Consider the following 18,747-nt stretch of genomic DNA (forward strand, 5'->3'; position numbering starts at 1 on the left):
AGCTGGGGGAGGGGGGGTGCCTGCTACAATGGGTCTTTAGGTGCTACCATGATGTACACAGTAATAATAATGGTAATTCTACTTTTCAGTGTAGACAACAGAAATAAACTAGTCAATTTCACCTTTGTTACATCTTCAGTTAATTTCACTGTCTGATGTTAGCACAATGCTACAATGTTGAGTTTCAAACACTGTTTTAAAAAATTTCATTAGTTTTTTTTTTTTTTTTAAACATTACATGGAAATATTTCTACTATTTCCAACTTTTATAAAATTTCTATTGTTAGCTGAAACGAAATCGTAGGCCAAATTTAACCTGACATTCTCTCTTCATATACCCATTAGTTTTTTAGCAAAGATTTTGGTGGAAACAGGATGTTAACCTACCATACAAAGGTAGGCCCTAACTTATACTTGTAGTGTTGTAATGAAATAAAACTATAAAAATAACATTTGGGTTAGTGGCCTGAAAGGTTTTAGTGATTCTTAGTCTGAACTGGGAATGCTAAAGTCTTAAAATTTATCAATGTGTCTGTTCATTTAAATTAAAAAATGCAGGTATGAAACTGCTCAGTTATATATGTTACCATATGGCTTATTTATTCTACTACCCTATTCACATTTGTTATTTTTCTGTTTTTACTCTGTTATGATGTCAACTATAAGACAGAAATTAAGTTTCTATATATAATTTAATGAGACTTGCTTAAATTAATAGTCCAATTTTAAGAGTATAAGTACTTTGTGCAACTGTGATCTATCAAGCTAGTTATTTCTTTATATGTTAAAGAACCCTTGCATGCAGAGATGCATGTTTTTTAATGTTTGATGAATGTATAAAGATTTTGCATCTGGAAGTTTCATTATGTTAAATTTAAATTCGTAACCTGAATTTGAAAACTTAACACTGCACTTACTCTTGAACAAACCTTAATTTTATAATGTAGCTTTTGGAAGCTGCATTTCCTACTTAATACTGGTAGTTTTCTTGCCTATGTTGTTTATAGATGAAAATGTAAACCCATTTTGTACACAGTAAATTAGAAAATTGGATTAATGATGCAGAAGGTAACCTGCAGGTAGTGGGGCCAAATTTCTACACTTTGTAAAATGGCTGAGGCTTGCTAACATGAGCAAGCAAAACCTTTTTCATGAAACTGATTCCTAACCTTATTCTGAATGAAACAAATGCAGTACTTGGCTACAGGAGGGCTTGTATAAATTAGGTGAAATAGTCACTCTTCGCTCTGCATGTGGTGTGTCCGTAGTCAGTACAGTACTGGAACTGGCTACTCATTTATAACTCTCAGCAAGTGAAACTCATTGGTTAGAGACACACTGTGCTAACAATCACCATGGTATCCAAGCAGTCTGAAATGAAGGGGTGGTGTGCCAGAGAGTATACTCGTCCCATTTAGCCGCACCGTTAAACTATTACTCCGGCTGTAATAACATTACGCATTTATATACAGTAGTGCCTTCCATACTTTAAAAACTCACATGCATATGGCCTCAAAATGCATCTGTGCAACAAATTAGGATATCCCCAGTTTTTGACTTTGGAAGCTAAGACCGCTAGATCATCCTTTTTCTAAACAAACCTGATCCTGTCCCATTTAAGCCAATGGGAGGAGTGGTTCATATTTAACTAGAGGTCTTATGCCTACCTTGGAGCAGTGTGTTTATAACTTTCGTTGCTTGCTTCCCTATTTGTGTAAGTCAGGATGTGGTACACCTCTTATTCTACCAATGTGCAGTTACTCCCCATCCTATCTCTTCATGCTGCACGGCTATGAGGGGGGAACAATGGTGTGAGTGTGACTGCACAGAGTGAAGAGTTTACTTTCTACAGTGCTTGAGTACCTGGAACACAGTTTTCCCACTTAAATATGATTTAACCCCATGCAAAAATTGCCACAGAGGCAGGAAGTATTCAGTTCTGACCTGGCAGTCATTTTTCAGTTTCCTTAATTATATTTATTGTACCTAAACACAGGATTTGTAACTGTACTAAACCAGTTCTGGCTTTTCAGTTTTTGATGTGGAAAAACGGCTCCATTTTGAGGAAATGGTTTAATCCTTGTTATTTTATAAGTCTCTATCATGCCACACGGTTCAATTTTGTTATCTTAAGATTTTGCACTGGGTAATCACTTGGTGCACTATAAAAAGTCAGTCTTGCTGATATTTTTTAGCAGTTAACTTAGACATTATCATGGATAATGCTGTTGACCATAAATTTCCCTCTGAATTCAAGAACTTCCATATTGAATACAATTTTCCAGTTACTTTTTATGTGACTATTTTTTCCCCCTCCTGGCAAAATACTGCCTCATGGCTATTTCATCACTCTGCCATTTATATGAAAGCACAGCTTATCTGTTCATTATTTTTCTGACTTGTAAGCAAAAAGATGGTAATATTGTGGGGCATGTACATCTTTAGAGGCTGATTCTTCTTTCAGTGAAGTCAATGGCAAAGTTTCAATTGATTTTTTTTTTCTTTAAAGGTAGCAAGATTGAGCCATTGAAATGCCATCAGAATGGATATCATTTTAAAATACAGTACAAGGGGTCTGATCCTGTAGTCCGAATCAGGCAAAACTTTATTTAAAGCCAACTGGGCCCAGAAAAATGACAACTCCATGTCCTCCAAGAAATAGGAATACTTGCTTTCATATGGAGAGGCCGAGCAGTAGTTTCATTATTTAGCAAAGATTTTAACTAATGTTGTGTGGTAGTGATTTACCTGGCAATGCATAAAAAGGCTTTTCATTATTTTACAGTGGACACTTAAGAAAAATACTAGTTACTTTTAAGTACAAAGAATCCATCTACGTTCAAAAGGCCTTTTGAAGTGAGTAGCTGCTGCTGATTCATCCTGTTACAGTGAAATTGACTTTCATTTCTTTCTGTGGGATTGCAGGGAGGGAACTATTAGATATTGGCATGATCTTGACATTCTTCCTTTATATACATACTGTATTTTCCAAGGATCAGAAGGTCTCATAAAAGAATGAGATGTTTCCTTAACAGATCAGATCAGTTTTATTTTCTGTGATTGTAGGGAGCCAGGGTGGCTGCCCTCCAAACCTGAGGGTAAAGGGCCGCTCTCTCAGCCTGAGTGGGCGGGGCTAGGCCAAGCTCGCTCCACCCCCCGGAAGGGGAGGGGTGGAACAGGAAGTATAAAGGGCGGGGCCTTTAGCTCAGTCAGGGCAGCACCAGGGAGGGAGGCAGACGCAGACCGCGGGCTGCTCCCTTCAGACCCTGCTGCCATGCCAGGGGAGGCCCTGGACCAGTGGGAACCTCACCTGGAGGAAGGACTCAGGCTGCCAGGACTGCCCGCTGCCAAGTACCCAGAGGGACTGGAGGAGCCGGAGCTGCCAGCAGCCGAGGACCAGGGGGAGCTGGAGCTGCCAACAGCGGACTACCCCGACGCACTGGCGGGACCAGAGGACAAGCAATCGGGTAGGAAGTAGCCCAGGGACAGAGCTGCACAGTGGTGAGTCTATGTAGCGAGACGACCCCGCTGACCCAGTGGCAGGACCCTCGTTCTGCCACTGTCAGGGCCCTGGCCTGGAACGCCGTGGTGTAGGGTGGGCCTGCGTTCCCCTACCTGGCCGACCCACGCCGGGACCTTTGCCAGTGCTCCCCTGCCTGAGGGGCGTGCTACAGACAGTGGCTGGCGTCCTTCCTGCCGCTAATTCCCCAGTGGCCGAGGCGTGACCCAGGCCAGCCAGTGACGTCATAGCTCCCCACCGCCCCCTAGCGGGTAGGTGGACCGACACCGATCACAGTGATATACAATATAGATGGTAGTACTTTTCTGATCTCTTCTGTATAGATGCTCTATTCTTGCTAATATTAGTGATATTTCTATACAGGTTTTACAATTACAAGAATGTTCTATTTAGAGTTAAAATATTATTTGTGAATAATGAACTTTAATAACAGTCCCCTCCTTCTTCATACGTGTCTGCCTGGGCAGCCTGTTCTAAACTAGACTGAACACTTTCTCTCTGAAACTGCAATATAGTTAGTTAAATGACCAGGGTATAGAGACAAGATACATTGTTTTTCTATTTAAGGCATTATTTACACATTTGAATGGTGAGAGGAAACCAAATCCTCTTTCCCCAGCTACTTGTTTTGATGAAGTGTTCAAATGCAGTGATTTGTCCACTCTCACTACACTACTGCTACCACCAGACAGACACACACTTCGGAAACTGTGTTGGGGAAAACTAAATGAATTTAGTGCTTGTGAAATGTGCTGGAAAGATATCTCAGACACAGTAGGTTTCCCCTCACAGTTGCATACCTGCCTTCATGACCCCCAGCTAGTAGAGTTGCCTTTTCCTTTTTGTCCTTGGTGATGAGAGAGACTGCCAACAGAGGTGCATATTAGGATGTGGTTATTTGTCCACTAGGAACTGGACTGAGACACTTCACAGGCCACCAAACACACTGCTGACACTATTAATAATGGTGCATTTTCTTTCCCATTTAAAAATCATTCCTAAAGAACATTGGCCTCACTATAAATATAATGCACTTTTAAACCAGCTGAAGATGTGTTTTTCCATATATTTGTTTTAGTAATTATTTATGAATTAAGTGTAATGTTCCCTGAGACCAGAAATGGTGTAAATACAGAATTCTCAATAGCCTATTGTACAAATTAAGCTCACCTCACAAAAATCGAATAAATGACTTTTATTAAATATATTCTTTTCCTCTAAAATATAAACTATACTCTTATAAATGTGGAGTAGGCCCATATTTTGTCAATCCCATCCAAATATGAATCACTCCAAAATCTGTAAATGATGAAGATATAACATTTGTAATTACCATAATTTTTAATTTGTCTATAAATATATAATATGAACTTTCTTTGCAAACTATTTAGTTATTCACTTATACTTCATATAGAACTGAGCACCTTAGATTACATACTGTGTAATTTAATTATTGATACTAATATGAATTCTGATTATTTACATTGAACATACATGTTTATATAACATTCCAGTGACTAAGTGTTAAAGGAATAAGGACATAGTGCAGTATAAGTTACATATGTATTGACTCTTATCCACAGTACACAAGCTGCAGCTTGAATCTCTGAAATTTCTATAGGAACAGGGGTCCAAATGCATAAACATTTAGTACTTGAAGAAAAAACACTTTGCATTGTGTGATCTAGAAGGTTTCAGGGGCGATGCCGCCTCTGTTAAATTCACAAACCTTGGCATTTACTTTTTGATACATTTTGCATAGGCTTTTACTGAAATAGATTCTATGATCAAAGGCCCAACCCTATACTAGCCTCCCTGAAAGAGGTAACCCTAAAATCATGCATACCTAAACCAGAAGAGATCAAAGATCTGCCACAGATAACTGCATGAATGGAAAATACTGGCAAATTATTTAACATTTATTTTTGGGGGGGAGGTATAAAATAAGTTTTAATTCCTTATTGTAAGTGCCATTAAGGTAGAAATGAAAGTTACTAGATAGGCAAATCACTTTCAGGATTTTTGTGAAGATAACTATATTTGTGTATTGTTCAAAAATTACCCTCTTGGATATAACGTTTTGCAAGTACAATACAGTGTTTGTGAATTCAGCCCAGCATCTCTTTAAAATGAGTATTTTTCTATTACTAATTAACATATGTATGAAAACCACCATAAATTAAAGCTTTATGTATGTGGAAACAGATTTGACTTATTTACTGTGCTCAAGACCTCAACTGAAAAACAATTACAATGGAATCACTGTTTTATTATTTAGTATGTGTGATTTGTTTTCTTTGCCAGTTGAGTGACATTTAAATTAAAACTTACTTTACTTGTAAAGTTTAAAAAGAAATACAAATCGTTGTAATGCTACAGCTGAACTTCTGCTTCTTTCTAAGAGCCTGGCGTTCAAAATGTGGCTTTAGTGTCAACATATTATGAATATCTATTTCAAAGAGTTAGTTCTGTTTGCAGCTTAAGAGTGATATAAATTCAACTTGATCACCAGTTTATCATTCCACTCCTACTAAATTCTCAGGCCACTTTTTGAATCTCAAATACATTTTTAAATGAATTATTACAGAGCCACACATAAAAAGCAACAGAGGGTCCTGTGGCACCTTTGAGACTAACAGAAGTACTGGGAGCATAAGCTTTCGTGGGTCAGAACCTCACTTCTTCAGATGCACTTCTTGCATCTGAAGAAGTGAGGTTCTGACCCACGAAAGCTTATGCTCCCAGTACTTCTGTTAGTCTCAAAGGTGCCACAGGACCCTCTGTTGCTTTTTACAGATTCAGACTAACACGGCTACCCCTCTGATACTCAGAGCCACACATGTTTCTTAATGAAATCTATTTCAATTTAACTGATTTAGCAGCAGGACATACTACTAGGTCACAATGTTTAAGTGAGGCACTGTAACTTGTCTTGCGGGTAAAATTTTCAAAAGCAACTAGGTGCCCCTGACCTTCAGTGGGACTTAGGCTCTTAAAGTTAGGTTAGTTCTTTTAAAAAGTTTACCCTGTGTGCTCATAAGTTAAGGACACTTGAAGAGGCCCCTTTGTGCTCTCTTGTTGAATAGCCTGTTAACCACAAAAGTCCTATAATTATTTTGGTGCCCCCTACAGGAATGTGCACATATGCTCATTACATATGGACCATTTGAAAATGCCCCTCAATGCTCTGATTTGGGTGCTGGGCTGTTCACTAAGGACCTCTTCGCTGCTTTAGAGCAGAGGTTCTCAAGTGGGGGTACGCCAAAATGAACCAGAGAGCAGGGCTGGCATCAGACTCATTGGAGCCCAGGGCAGAAAGCTGAAGCCCCAGCAACTTCGCTTCATGGGACCCCTTGTGGCGTGGGGCGCCAGGCAATTGACCTGTTTGCTACGCCCTAATGCCGGCCCGGGCTTTTAATCTACTGGATATGAGAAAAACAGTTTGGGGGGCACAGGTGGGCTGGGGAGTTGTTATAGCATGTTGGGGGGACGGTGTCAGACAGAAAAAGGTTGAGAACCCCTGCTTTAGAGCACCCCACCAGAGTACATGCACATACACACAACTTACCCGCTGGGGTATTAAAGCGGGTGCCTCTCATGGCTCCTTATGGAACAGCAAGTCATTTAAATAGCACATAAATTGGGATGAAAGTCATATTTTACTGATTTTTTTTAAAAATCTTCGTAAAGCCGCCACTTCATATAGTATTAAAAAAGAGAAAAAAATCAAGCCTTATTCTGAATCACAACTGATAAGTGCCCAGTCTTGCATCCGCTTAGCCCTTACTTACTCTATATAAACAAATACTTTGAAATAGGCACGATTTATGATTTCGAAATGTCTACACCTACAGTACAATACTCATTTCCACTGCACAGTATGTGGCTTTAAATTAACATTGTAAAATTCCATTTTTGCCATTATTTACAATGAGTTATGTTATTGTCTCCTGCAACTGACAGTGATTTAAAGGACTATTCTGAGTCTGAAATCTGTTGGTCTTTTTCTGTGTGTGCCTCCTTTGTAGCTGATCAAAATGAAGGCTGGGCCTTGGAGAATCACCAGAGCTGAAGTCCCTGCATTGAACTCCAATCTTTTGTAGATTGCTAGCAGCTACAGGTGTCTTCTATTGATTGTACTTCAGATTACCATGGCAGCTTCATTTTTCTTTTAGGAAACAGATGTAACTTACGCCACCAAACCAAGTCTTGTAATCTTAGCTGAAAGGAATGAATGAATGATGAACACAATTGGCTTTGGACAAGAATGAAGGTCCAGTTGCTGAAATTAGAAAAGAGATGGAGTTAGTGGTTGTTCAGGTCACAAAGCACTGATAAAACTAGCAGTCATTTGCAGATTATTTACTTGATTTATTACCTGCTAATATTTTTAAAGCAATCGGATAAAAGAAACAGCACTTATCATATCCATTACGCTGCATCTTATTTTTCTACAGCTTGTCTTGTTGCAAATACTTGGGTCATTAAGAGTAATCAATGACCCTGGCACTGTGCAAAAAATCCTACAGCTGCAGAGTTTGCTTTCTGATGGGTCTAGAAACTGAACATTATAGGTTCCTGTAGGGCTGGCTTAGCTGATGCGAGCAGGCCCAACTTAAGATAAGACATGCCTGAACAAGTAGTTGCTGAAACTACTAACTATTGTGAATACATTTATAGTAAATAAGGGAAACAATAACTATTGTGGATATGTTTAGAATAAATAAGGTATACAGAAAAACCCTGACCTGATAAGCTTGCTTTAGAGAGACTAGATGGGTGAGATAATATCTTTTACTGGACCAATTCCTGTTGGGGAGAGAGAGAGAGACAAGTTTTCCAGCTTACACAGAGTTCTTCTTCAGGTTCTGGGAATCACCTGAAGAAGAGGTCTGTAAGTTTGAAATCTTCTCTCTCTCTCACCAACAGAAGTTGGTCCAATAAAAGGTATTACCTCACCCACCTTCTCTCTCTAATATCCTGGGCCCAACACTGCATACAAGCTTGCCTTACACAATCTGCAAAGCAATTCGTCTTTACATGCAAGAAGTATAGATGTTAGGGGTTAGGAAAGATGTGTGACGTGGTTTGTGGTGTGTGACATGAATTGGAATTGTGGTTGCCACCAGTTGTTGGGCCAGGCCAGCACAGTCAAAGAGCTGTTACATATCTAACACAATAATCTGAGTGACATGCTGGAGTCCAACTGAGTTTTTTGGATCCCAGGGAACTGGATGAAGTGTCCTCCCAGAACTGGATATGGAGTTCTGGATAAGCCGAGTAGAAAGCTCTCACAGGGAATCCCAATAGTTCTGTTCAAAGGATGGAAGTAGTTTAACCCCTGAAGTTTTCCAACAGGTTCAAGTTCCAGCTGTTAAAGGGAGCCTCACCCAGGAGAAGTGAAGATTAGGGGGCACAGTTTGGATTGTGAAAGAGAGGCTGAGTGCCTGAGGTTTGCAGGCTGTAACAATTCAAGCAGTCAGTCTGTGTTCAGAGAACAATGAGGAGTCATTGTGGCACCTTAGAGACTAACCAGTTTATTTGGGCATAAGCTTTCGTGGGCTAGAACCCACTTCATCAGAACACCGTCTGAGATTGGTTAATGCACTGACCCATGGCCTCCCAGACTCTGTTTGAGGTAGCAGTTGGAAAGGGCATACTTTTGCATAACTTTAGCGAACTGAGTAAAATTGACTCCCCACGGCCCATCCAAAAACGCCTTTCAACATTAAGAAGACGACATAGCCTGAAATTATTTTTGAATAATTGCCTTAATTCTACTTTCTTTTGTTTAATGTGTTCTGCTTTGCAAGTGCAAAAAATAAAATCTGTATGCGTCTGAGCCTGACAGCAGAGCAACAGCAGAAACGGTGCAAGGTGTTTACAGGCTTTTCTGAGTGAAGTACCTGACTACATTTGCAGAACATTTCAACTGTCTCCCCCATGCCTCTGTCTGAACTTCCTGATGTAGGCGGGCACACAAAACCTATTCTGAGCGATAGAGCAATACAAAATTCTGAACTGAGTTTAGAAACCATAAGAATGGTGGGATCGAGTGAATAATTTAGCTCAGAGATTAGGATGTATCAGCATCTCAGTGAAAATTAAACAAGAAGCTGCCTGTCGTAGACAAGCTGTCTTAAGAACAATTTCCAAATATTTAGTGTACAATTTGACTTCAGTTTTATACTAACACCAACATGCTCTAGGCAGCTGCCTTTTCAGGTCCAAAAGTAGGTGGCTACAATGGATTTCACTATATACCTCTACCCCGATATAACACTGTTCTCAGGAGCCAAAAAATCTTTCCGCGTTATATCGAACTTCCTTTGATCCACCGGAGTGTGCAGCTGCCTCCCCCTCCCCCCCCCCCCCAGCACTGCTTTACCACGTTATATCCAAATTTGTGTTATATCGGGTCACGTTATATTGGGGTAGAGGTGTATATAAAATATAATTTCTAAATGTCACATGGATCTATGTCACTTTCCATTAAGGGTCTGTTCTTACTCTTTTTGATGCTAATAGGAGAACTCTCAACTTCAATATGAGTAGGCTGGGTCTCTGAAATACTTGTTCACGGTACATGTTGTCATTGTTATCCTAGCAGCTATAGATGGACCAGTCAGGATGCACCATCTTTTAACTAGCCAACGGGGTAAATAAAGATGGCAACTGGCTGTTCTGGAGGGCCAGTGCCTCAACAACTGCTAGTCAAGCCAGTTTCCAGAAGGAAAATAGATTCTTCACTTCACTTCCTGCAACAGCAGATGGAATGTTTTGTATCCCATTGATCGCACTATAGCAACTATTGCTGTTCTGTTTTCGACGTTAGACCTCATTCTACATAGAATAAACATGGAAACTCATGAACAGTACAGTGAAAGGTGTCATCACTATGTAGTAGGCAATAGCAGGACAGTCAATTCGTCCATTATAGAATCCTGCCATTAATACCGGCCTAGCTCCACACAAGGATTTAGGCACCTAACTGCCACTCTAGGTGCTGAAGTCCAAAATTTAGATCCTCAAACCCCTCACTTAGCTGTTCCCTAATGCTGTAGGTGCCTAAACTCTCTAGGCACCTACATTTCCACCAATAAAATCTCCTAAGCCCTTAAATATTTGCCGTTGGGCACGTACACAATCACCTCAGTCCTGATGCCCAGGCACCTAGATCATGCCTACGACCCCTCAGGATCTTCAAATGAGGTCTTCCCCCAACTAACTCACTGTGGGATGTGCTCCAGTAGGCAGGCTCAGAGGCTAACTAACTGATCAGCCCCATACAAAGCAATGGTGGTGGGGATACTGCTGGCTATATGAAACCTTTAGCCCAGTGGTTAGGCTGCTCCCCCAGGAGTCCTGGGATCATTTGTTCCCTCTATCTGATTTGGAGAAAGAATATGAACTTGGATTGCCCAGCTCTCAGCAGAGTGCCCTAACCACTGGGCTATGGGATATTTGAGGTAGGATTGTCTCAGTCTCTCCTGTTGAAACTGTCCCAATTTGTATATGGAACAGGGATTGGAACTTGGGTCTTCCACATCCTGGGGATTGTTCTAACAACTGGGCTCCTGGCAGGGGTGGGGATACAGGGGGGGTTCTCTTGGGGTTTTTTTGTGAGAAAGAGCTCACCTGGCTTAGGTTCCCAATGTCAGAAGAGAGTTCATGAACCCTGCCTAAGTCCTTTTAAGGGGTGGGGTTTAGGCTTAGGTCCCACCCCTCTCCAGTATTTCCTGGTGGCTTGCTGAGGTGACTCCCTGCTCAGCCTGCTGGCTTTTGTGAATCCCATTCCTAGGCACCTAACTCTCCACATGCCTTACATACAGAGCCTGGGTACCTAACTCAGGGTTGTGGATTCCATAGGCAGAAGGGTAGCTAAGGGTTAGGTGCTACAGTGCTGAGACGAAGTCCTTTTTGTGGATCTAGCCCCCAGCCTCTACCCTTGAAACGAGTCTATGTTTTGTTCTGCACTTGATGCTGATATGGTTCTTTGCTTCTGATGTTAGGATTTCATAAAGCCAGGAATAGTGGTACTATATTTTAAATGGCCATTTATTTCCACTCTTTGTTCTACATTAAAATAATGGGAACAGTGTGTTCCACAGAAAATGACTTTCTAAGCCATTCTCTCCCACTGTTGCAGGTCAATGGCATTAAAGTGCAACATTATGGCCTGATCCTATTACGTGCTGAGTACCTTCAACGTACAGTAACTTAACTGGGAGTAGCAAGCACTTAGCATTTTGCAGGACTGGACACATAGGACAGAATTTTCAAAAGATCTTAGCACCCGCAATTGTGGCAGATCTTCAGAAGTGCTTAAAGCCCATTTGTGCACCAAAAGAAGTGGCCAGGTTTTCAAAAGTGCACAACAGATTGGTGGCTGAGTTCTTTTGAAAATCTGGCCCTAAGTGTCACTGTGGGTGCGAGCATGTTTGAAAATCAGTCCTTTGGTTAACAAGTATTTGCATTTTTCATAAGTGTTTACAGATTGATGCATACAAATGCAAAAACTCTGGAGTGTCTGACCACCATGGAACTCAATTTGTCCCTAAATACAGGAAATCATTCTTCCTTCCTTGCATGGTTTTACCATTTTATCCCTACCCCATTTTTATTTTATTGACTCTTTCTAAGGACCGATCATACCCATGTAATCTTGATAAAAGGCCTTGCAAATTTCCTTATAAATTTTAATAGATATCAGTCATTGTTATTTTAGGAGTTCAACAGTGCATGGAACAATTTACGTTTTGATTACCAGAAATCATGGCACCCAAGAATTGTTTCTACGTGTATATTTAATCTATGTTAGCTAGGTTTGTAAGTGCCTGCCCCAAACCATGAACTCAAGGACAGTCAGCTCCATTGAGCACACTGTCATGCTAATCATGCAAAGAATAATTGCTTGAAATAGTTGCATGCACAAATGGTAACCTGCATTCCCACAGCTAAATGCAGTACTTACAAATTCTCCATCTTTGCCTCCGAAGTCTAAATAAAGCATCCTAATGCCATCATCTGAAGACATTTTTAGTTTTTCATAGGGACACTGTGCAATTGTTTTGGACAAGGCACCATCTTGTGGTTCAACTGTGAGAGAGAATCCATGTTCATAATGGATGGTCAAACGGCACTCCTGGTTTTTGTAGGTGCAAGCTGAACACGAAAAACAAAATTTAGATTATGAGACCTCTGCCCTTAAGAAGCTTGTATTTGTAAAATACCATTCACGTCTATGGCGACTTATTATCCACTCTACTTACAACATTAACAAGGAAAATACCTTTTAAAGGAAACTGTCACTCTGTCTACTTCCACATTTTGACCTGCTTTAAACCTCTTCCAAATTCTATTTAAAATAAAAAGAAACCAACATTCTTTTATAGACAGAAACTCAAGCCACTTTTCTGAAACAAATAGAGTTAAAGTAGTGTGGGTATGAGATTGGTGATTGGAGATGAGTAGCTAAAGAACTAGACGGTGTGGATTTGAATGTCAGGGTGAGAAAAGAGTACTTTATGTGGCTTTATTCTGTATTTCAGAGTCACTATTCCTTAGCCATCTTCATTGGCTTTCACTGAGTTTCCTTGAACATATATAGTGGTGTGTGTGTTATGCATAATAGACACACATACACACATATTCTGTACCAACTCCCATGGAAATTCTAGTAGGTTTCACTAGAGTCCTTTCACAGGATTCTCTTGGTTTCTGCTGGTCTGTGATTTCTACAAGAGGGTGAGTTGCCCTTGCTCTGTTCCAAATTTTGATTGAAAGTTAACTGGTTCCAGTTGGCAAACAGAATTTCCATTAGGCATATGTAAAGCCCTTCCTCATCCTTTGCTCTTGCTCAGGGATAGAGAGCAGGTGAAATCAGTTGTTCCTTCTGTGCTGTTTACTGCTGTTCCTGTGCTCAGCAGGGCAAGTTACCTCCACAATGCAACTCATTGACTGCTTACAGATATACTTACCTGAATGATTGATTCCTTGCTCAAGAGGAGTGGACATCTGCATAGTGCAGTCTGTACCTTCATCTGCCTGAAGTTCTACCTGGAAATAAGCCCCTCATGGACCTGAAGGATACTATGCCTTCCCCTGACCTCCAATATGAGATCAGTTGCTCCATACTTTGTCCCTAACTATTCAAAGATATCTACATGTTCTAATTTGAAGCTCTCTCTTCAATCCTCTCCATAAGTGTTTCAAATGTTTGTTTTATGCAGTGCAGACAGAACCCCCAATTGTGTCTGGTTTGGGCGCTGACGGTCCCCTCACTTTTAGGAAGCTTTTGCTACTCCTGGTCTGAGTAACTAATTTGGTTCATCCTCCTTTCTCCCAGGAGGCTCCCTCTCTGCACTAGGACACTTCCAAATGCATTGCTCCCTGAGCAGCTGATCTGGCTTCATGGGCACCTCCTCAGGACACTATTCCTTACAGAGGCACAGTGGATCAACTGACATGAATGTCCTTGTCAGGACGGAGCTAGGCAGATAAGCGTTGGGTGTGGATGGAAGAAAGCCAGCTGAGTGGATGATGTAAACTGAGCGGTGTTACTTGTAAGCAGTTAAGATAACTGCCTGTCATTGGCCACAAAATCAGAGCTGTGCGGACATGCCCTAAAATTAGAACAGTTGTTTACACCACTTAGCATTAAAAAGGGTTATTTTTAAAGGCTGGCCTGAAGAGCTGTGGAGAAGGACTATGAAAAGCAGCACTCTGAGAACCGACTGATACCTGGAGAAACTTCACATTTGATATAGACCATCAGTAAATTAATCAACTCCCTGTTCTGCACCTCCAGCCTGTGAAAGACTACTGAAATTCTTTCTGCCTTACAACACCCAAACAGGATTCAAATATATAGAGTTAAATTAATTTGTTGGGTGTTATAGGGAGTAAATAAAAAAAAGTAATTCCCCTGGACCTAATTTGTCTCACCCTTCATGTTTGTGTGCATCTCTGAATGCCAAGGTACAAAAGAAAATCTCATTAACCTTAAGATTCAGGTAGCACCCCTGCTTCCAAAACAGACATTCAAAGAGCCAGCCTCGCTTTTCAAGCACAAAATGAGCATCAAAAGTTAAAAGCTGCAAAGGGAATCACTGAAGAATTTCAACAAAGATGAAGACTCTTTTGAGTACTAATTAGTTTCCTGGTAATTGAAAAAAGCCCCTGATAATTGTAACCAGCATCTATTGCGGCAGGAATTCTGCAGCATGGCTGACTTAACCTTTACGTTAGCTCGGGGACTGAGTGCCAGATGAGACTTAGACCTTCAGGTAGAATTGATGGAGCACCCAATTTTAACAGCATTGATGAAAGAAAAGAATGGGTGGCAAAGAGCTCACAAAACAAGGATTTTACAGGTTTTGGGGATGGGTCTTGAACAGCAAGAACTGCACCCCTTTGAACAAGTAAGAAGGCAAACCAACAAATAGGAGCGGCAGGGTGAAGGGGGCTCAGCCAGGCATTCGAGATCAGTAGGCCAAAATATGGGCTTGTCCACATGGGGAAGTTAATCTGAAATAAGGTGCAGTGTGAATTTGAAGCCCTATTGCTATTCTGGAATAACTCCACTTGTGGACACACTTATTCCAGAATGAGAGCATCCAGACAGGGAGATAATCCAGAATAGCTATGCCATTTTCCCCATGTAGACAAGCCCTAAGAAGAGAGACTGCCGTGCTCAGTCACTCAATCTTGACTGCATCTTAGAAGGAAGGTAGATTGTCTGAAAGGGGGAGGTGGTTTGCACCCATTGTTATTAGACTGGCCCCCATTTTTTATTTAAAAAAAACGCAGGTCAAGGTGGGTAAATGGCCTATATCTATTTGTGAATTTTGGACCTGTATGGCTCTGACCTTACCTACTCTTCTTTGCAGACAGGTCCCCCAACCAGATCACCAGTAACCTTTACTCCCTCCCCCCGATGTCTCCTCTTACTCCAGGAGGATGTTCTTTCCAGGGGTCACAGAGCTGAGGCCTTTGAAATACAAGCATAGCAGGAGCCCCTCCTTTCTCATCATGACAATCACTTCCCAAAGGTTTGAGGTCCCCATCTCTGACTCTAGCACTTCATGCATTATTGGCTGCTAGACTCGTATCAGAATGAGGAAGAAAAGAGCAAAATGGAAGTCAGAATGACACGACAAGGGGCCTGAAAACACACAATTTGCCACAGTTACTATAGAAGTTAAGAGCTGGCTGCAAAAGCAGCAATGAACTTTTCATAGAAACATTTTGTCTACATTCTGAAGTTTCAATCAGCTTCAGTGGAAATAACTTGGAGAGACCAATAAACTTCTCCAAGCATTGATCCCGGACTAATGATCACAGATCCAGCATTTTGATTCTCGCACTGAGAAACAGCCTAAGGACAAATGCCAAAGTGACTCAACATAAAGAAGAACTTCCAAGTGTTACTCACAGGTTGTGATTTCCGTGATGAGCTCAGCTGAATTGTGGCAGCCCTGCACTATGTTCCTTGTCCACAGTGAGAGGTCTCGGCTAGTCTCTGTCCTGAAGAGATGGGTTTCAATCCCTTGCCTTGTACCAGTGCGTGTTGCAAAAGATAAATCCACCCCAGATTGTGGGGATCCTTTACCTGGACCTGAATGGACCAACCTGAAATTGGATTTAAAAACAAAATAAAATGTTTGCATTGCTTGGCGCTGCTCAGACTTTCACGTTGCACCGCTCTACGCAATGGAGTGAATTTAGTGCTGGTGAAAGGTTCGAGAGTAACAGCCTTGCAGACTGAAGGCTTCTGTTTAGCCACACAACAGGTACAGAATGGGCAGAAGCAGGGCAAGAGGCCTTAACACTGACCTGCATATGGGAGAGAGTGTGACTCAGTTTCCAAGCCCACTCAGAGCTTGACGTCCCCGTTGAAGCTGCCAACAAGAGTGGCAAATAGTGCTAGTGGGGGTGGCTTTTGTGATGTGGACACATCTTCCAGGAACTGGACACAACACAACCAAGCAGCCCCAAAATCTTGGGACTGGGGTTATATATGATCCTAGTTCTCTCTCATTTGGGCTAGGAATGATACTTGCTGAGCCTGATTTTCAAAACATTGGAAGCACAGGGCACCGAGCACCAAATCTGCCTCACAATTAAAGCAACTGCACATACAAAGGAGCAACAGGATGTCTAAACGGATGACAAGGTGTCTAAATATTCATCTGGGTGTACAAAACATTCAATTTGCATCAGGGATTGTGGCAATTGTGCGTAAAAATTAGCTACACAATTATGCACCTGACTCTGGCCTTAAGCCCTAAACTGTATGCTTTGCTTCAGAGATATGAGTGCTAATTCAGATAACATTATATAGAGAGAAACCTCTTCTTTCCAGTGGCAAAATGTATTTCTGATAAAACCTACAAATCTGCAGCCTACCTTCACAATAAATGATGTTAGCTAACAAGGTAATAGGCTCCTATAAAATATCTAAGGGCAGACACCAAGTACCATTTTGTATATATTTTTCCTTAAACAACTAAAGCACAGATAATTTCAAATGCACCAGCTAACTGTAACCTTGAACTTTTCTCTTATATTTTGTGGAACATAAAGAAAAATTGAAACTACTTTGACTCCAGTATGACCAGCTGAGTGGCAAAGAAAGGTTTGTTCACCTAGCCCAGAAGCTACATTTTAGAAAAAGTCATTTTAAGATAAAATGTACATCCAAATATCTCTTTTATCCTTGAAATGATCCATATTTTAAGGGGCCTGCAGGAAGTTAGAGAAGTAATTCAAGGACATTGCAACAATTCAATTGTAATGATGAATGCAGAGAAACATTTCACCATTTAAAGGTTAAACACTAAATCTTGGAGAGACTGAGAAAGTGAAACCACAAGAAAACAGGACTATAAATGTGTCTTTTTTTTTAATCTCACCATATGTAAACGATCAATGTTGTACACAGAGACAATATATAACAAAAGGCCACTGCTCCAATATTTGCAATGTAAGATAATCCCTAAATTTAACTATTAATTCCTAACTAACAATTTCTTTTGCACACCTTAAAGAAAGTTTCCTTGTGCCTGACATCACAGAACGGTACTGTTTAATGAAGAAAGTGTATTATAAAATAAAAAGGAAGTAAAGCAACAGGAGTTTGGCATTTGAGAATCAGATGCCTCCATTCTGAAACACTGTACCTTGGAGAGTACTGTACACAAAAGCTCATCTGAATAGATAAAATCACAAAGGCAAAGACATTATGCCTAGAGCAGGGAGATTTTTGAAAGACATAATGGGCCGAATCCTCAGTTGGTATAAATAATGGAGGTAGGCCAATTTATACTAGCTGAAGATCTGGCCCACTCCTCCCTAAGTGCGATTTCTTTGCTGCTGGGATATAAAGTTTTCTAGGTTTGTCCATCTTTGACTTGATGGAAACTTTCCACACATTCGTAGCTTCTGATCAATTTCCTTGATTTAAAAAAAAAGACAAAACAAGACAAACCATGAGAAATTAAAGCAGGGCCAGGTTACTGTGTGCAGATCTGCCTCTGACCATGTGGCTGGGGAAATGTGCCTCTTCCACAGAGCTGTATGTCATCACAGTACCCCACTTTCATCCTGCAAGGTAGGCCTGGCTTGAGACATTAACTTCCACAGCCCCCTTCCAGCTTTGGCACCCTCCCATCTTTTGCGGGGGATCCTGAGGACAGCTGCTAGCACACCTCCCTTGCAGCCATGCGACTCGATGGAGGAAGAGGCAGAATCAGAGCTTGAGTGGAGGCCTCCTGAGTCCCCTGTTTGTTCTGCGGGGCTCTCTTCCCCACGCCCAGTGGGACAATATGGTGAAAACTCTGCAAGGGCCATCTGGCCCTTGACTATCAGCGCGGAGGACTGGGAGTCAGTACTCCTGGGTATATTCCTGGCTCTGCTTCTAACTTCCTTGGGCAAATGACAGCATGCCTGGGTGACAACATGGGTGAGGTAATATCTTTAGTGGGACCAACTTCTGTTGGTGAGAGAGACAAGCTTACACAGAGCTCTTCACAACAACACTGGATACAGCATGCCTGGGCCTCAGTTCCCCAATCCGCACAATGGGTATAATAATCACTTTCACACTGCCCCAATGACAAGCCATTTTTAGTAAGGGGGTTTGAGAGTCATAGATAGAGGGTGTTTTACAATATCAAACTGTTATTATAAAACAGTAAGTCACAGAGTACAGACTTAACATTATT

The 18,747-nt window shown here is 41.2% G+C and overlaps 1 protein-coding gene across 3 annotated transcripts in view; it reads right to left on the reverse strand.

Annotated features, from left to right (window-relative positions):
* Nucleotides 1-4,700: 4,700 nt before the first annotated feature.
* Nucleotides 4,701-18,747, reverse strand: part of SNTB1 (syntrophin beta 1) — a 157,846-nt gene continuing 143,799 nt past the window's right edge. Inside the window, exons 5-7 of one of the 3 annotated variants that reach the window (XM_024108237.3) lie at nt 15,957-16,153; nt 12,495-12,685; nt 4,701-7,802 (exon numbers count right to left, since the gene is read on the reverse strand). In XM_024108237.3, coding sequence (XP_023964005.1) covers nt 7,710-7,802; nt 12,495-12,685; nt 15,957-16,153 — 481 coding nt within the window. In that variant the 3' untranslated portion in view covers nt 4,701-7,709. Of the gene's footprint in view, nt 7,803-12,494; nt 12,686-12,812; nt 12,879-15,956; nt 16,154-18,747 lie in introns of all 3 variants that reach the window. The other 2 variants (XR_006177031.2, XM_024108238.3) reach the window with 2 other exon arrangements.

This window comes from Chrysemys picta, chromosome 2 (assembly GCF_011386835.1).
Source record: "Chrysemys picta bellii isolate R12L10 chromosome 2, ASM1138683v2, whole genome shotgun sequence".
NCBI classification, from domain to species: Eukaryota; Metazoa; Chordata; order Testudines; family Emydidae; genus Chrysemys; species Chrysemys picta.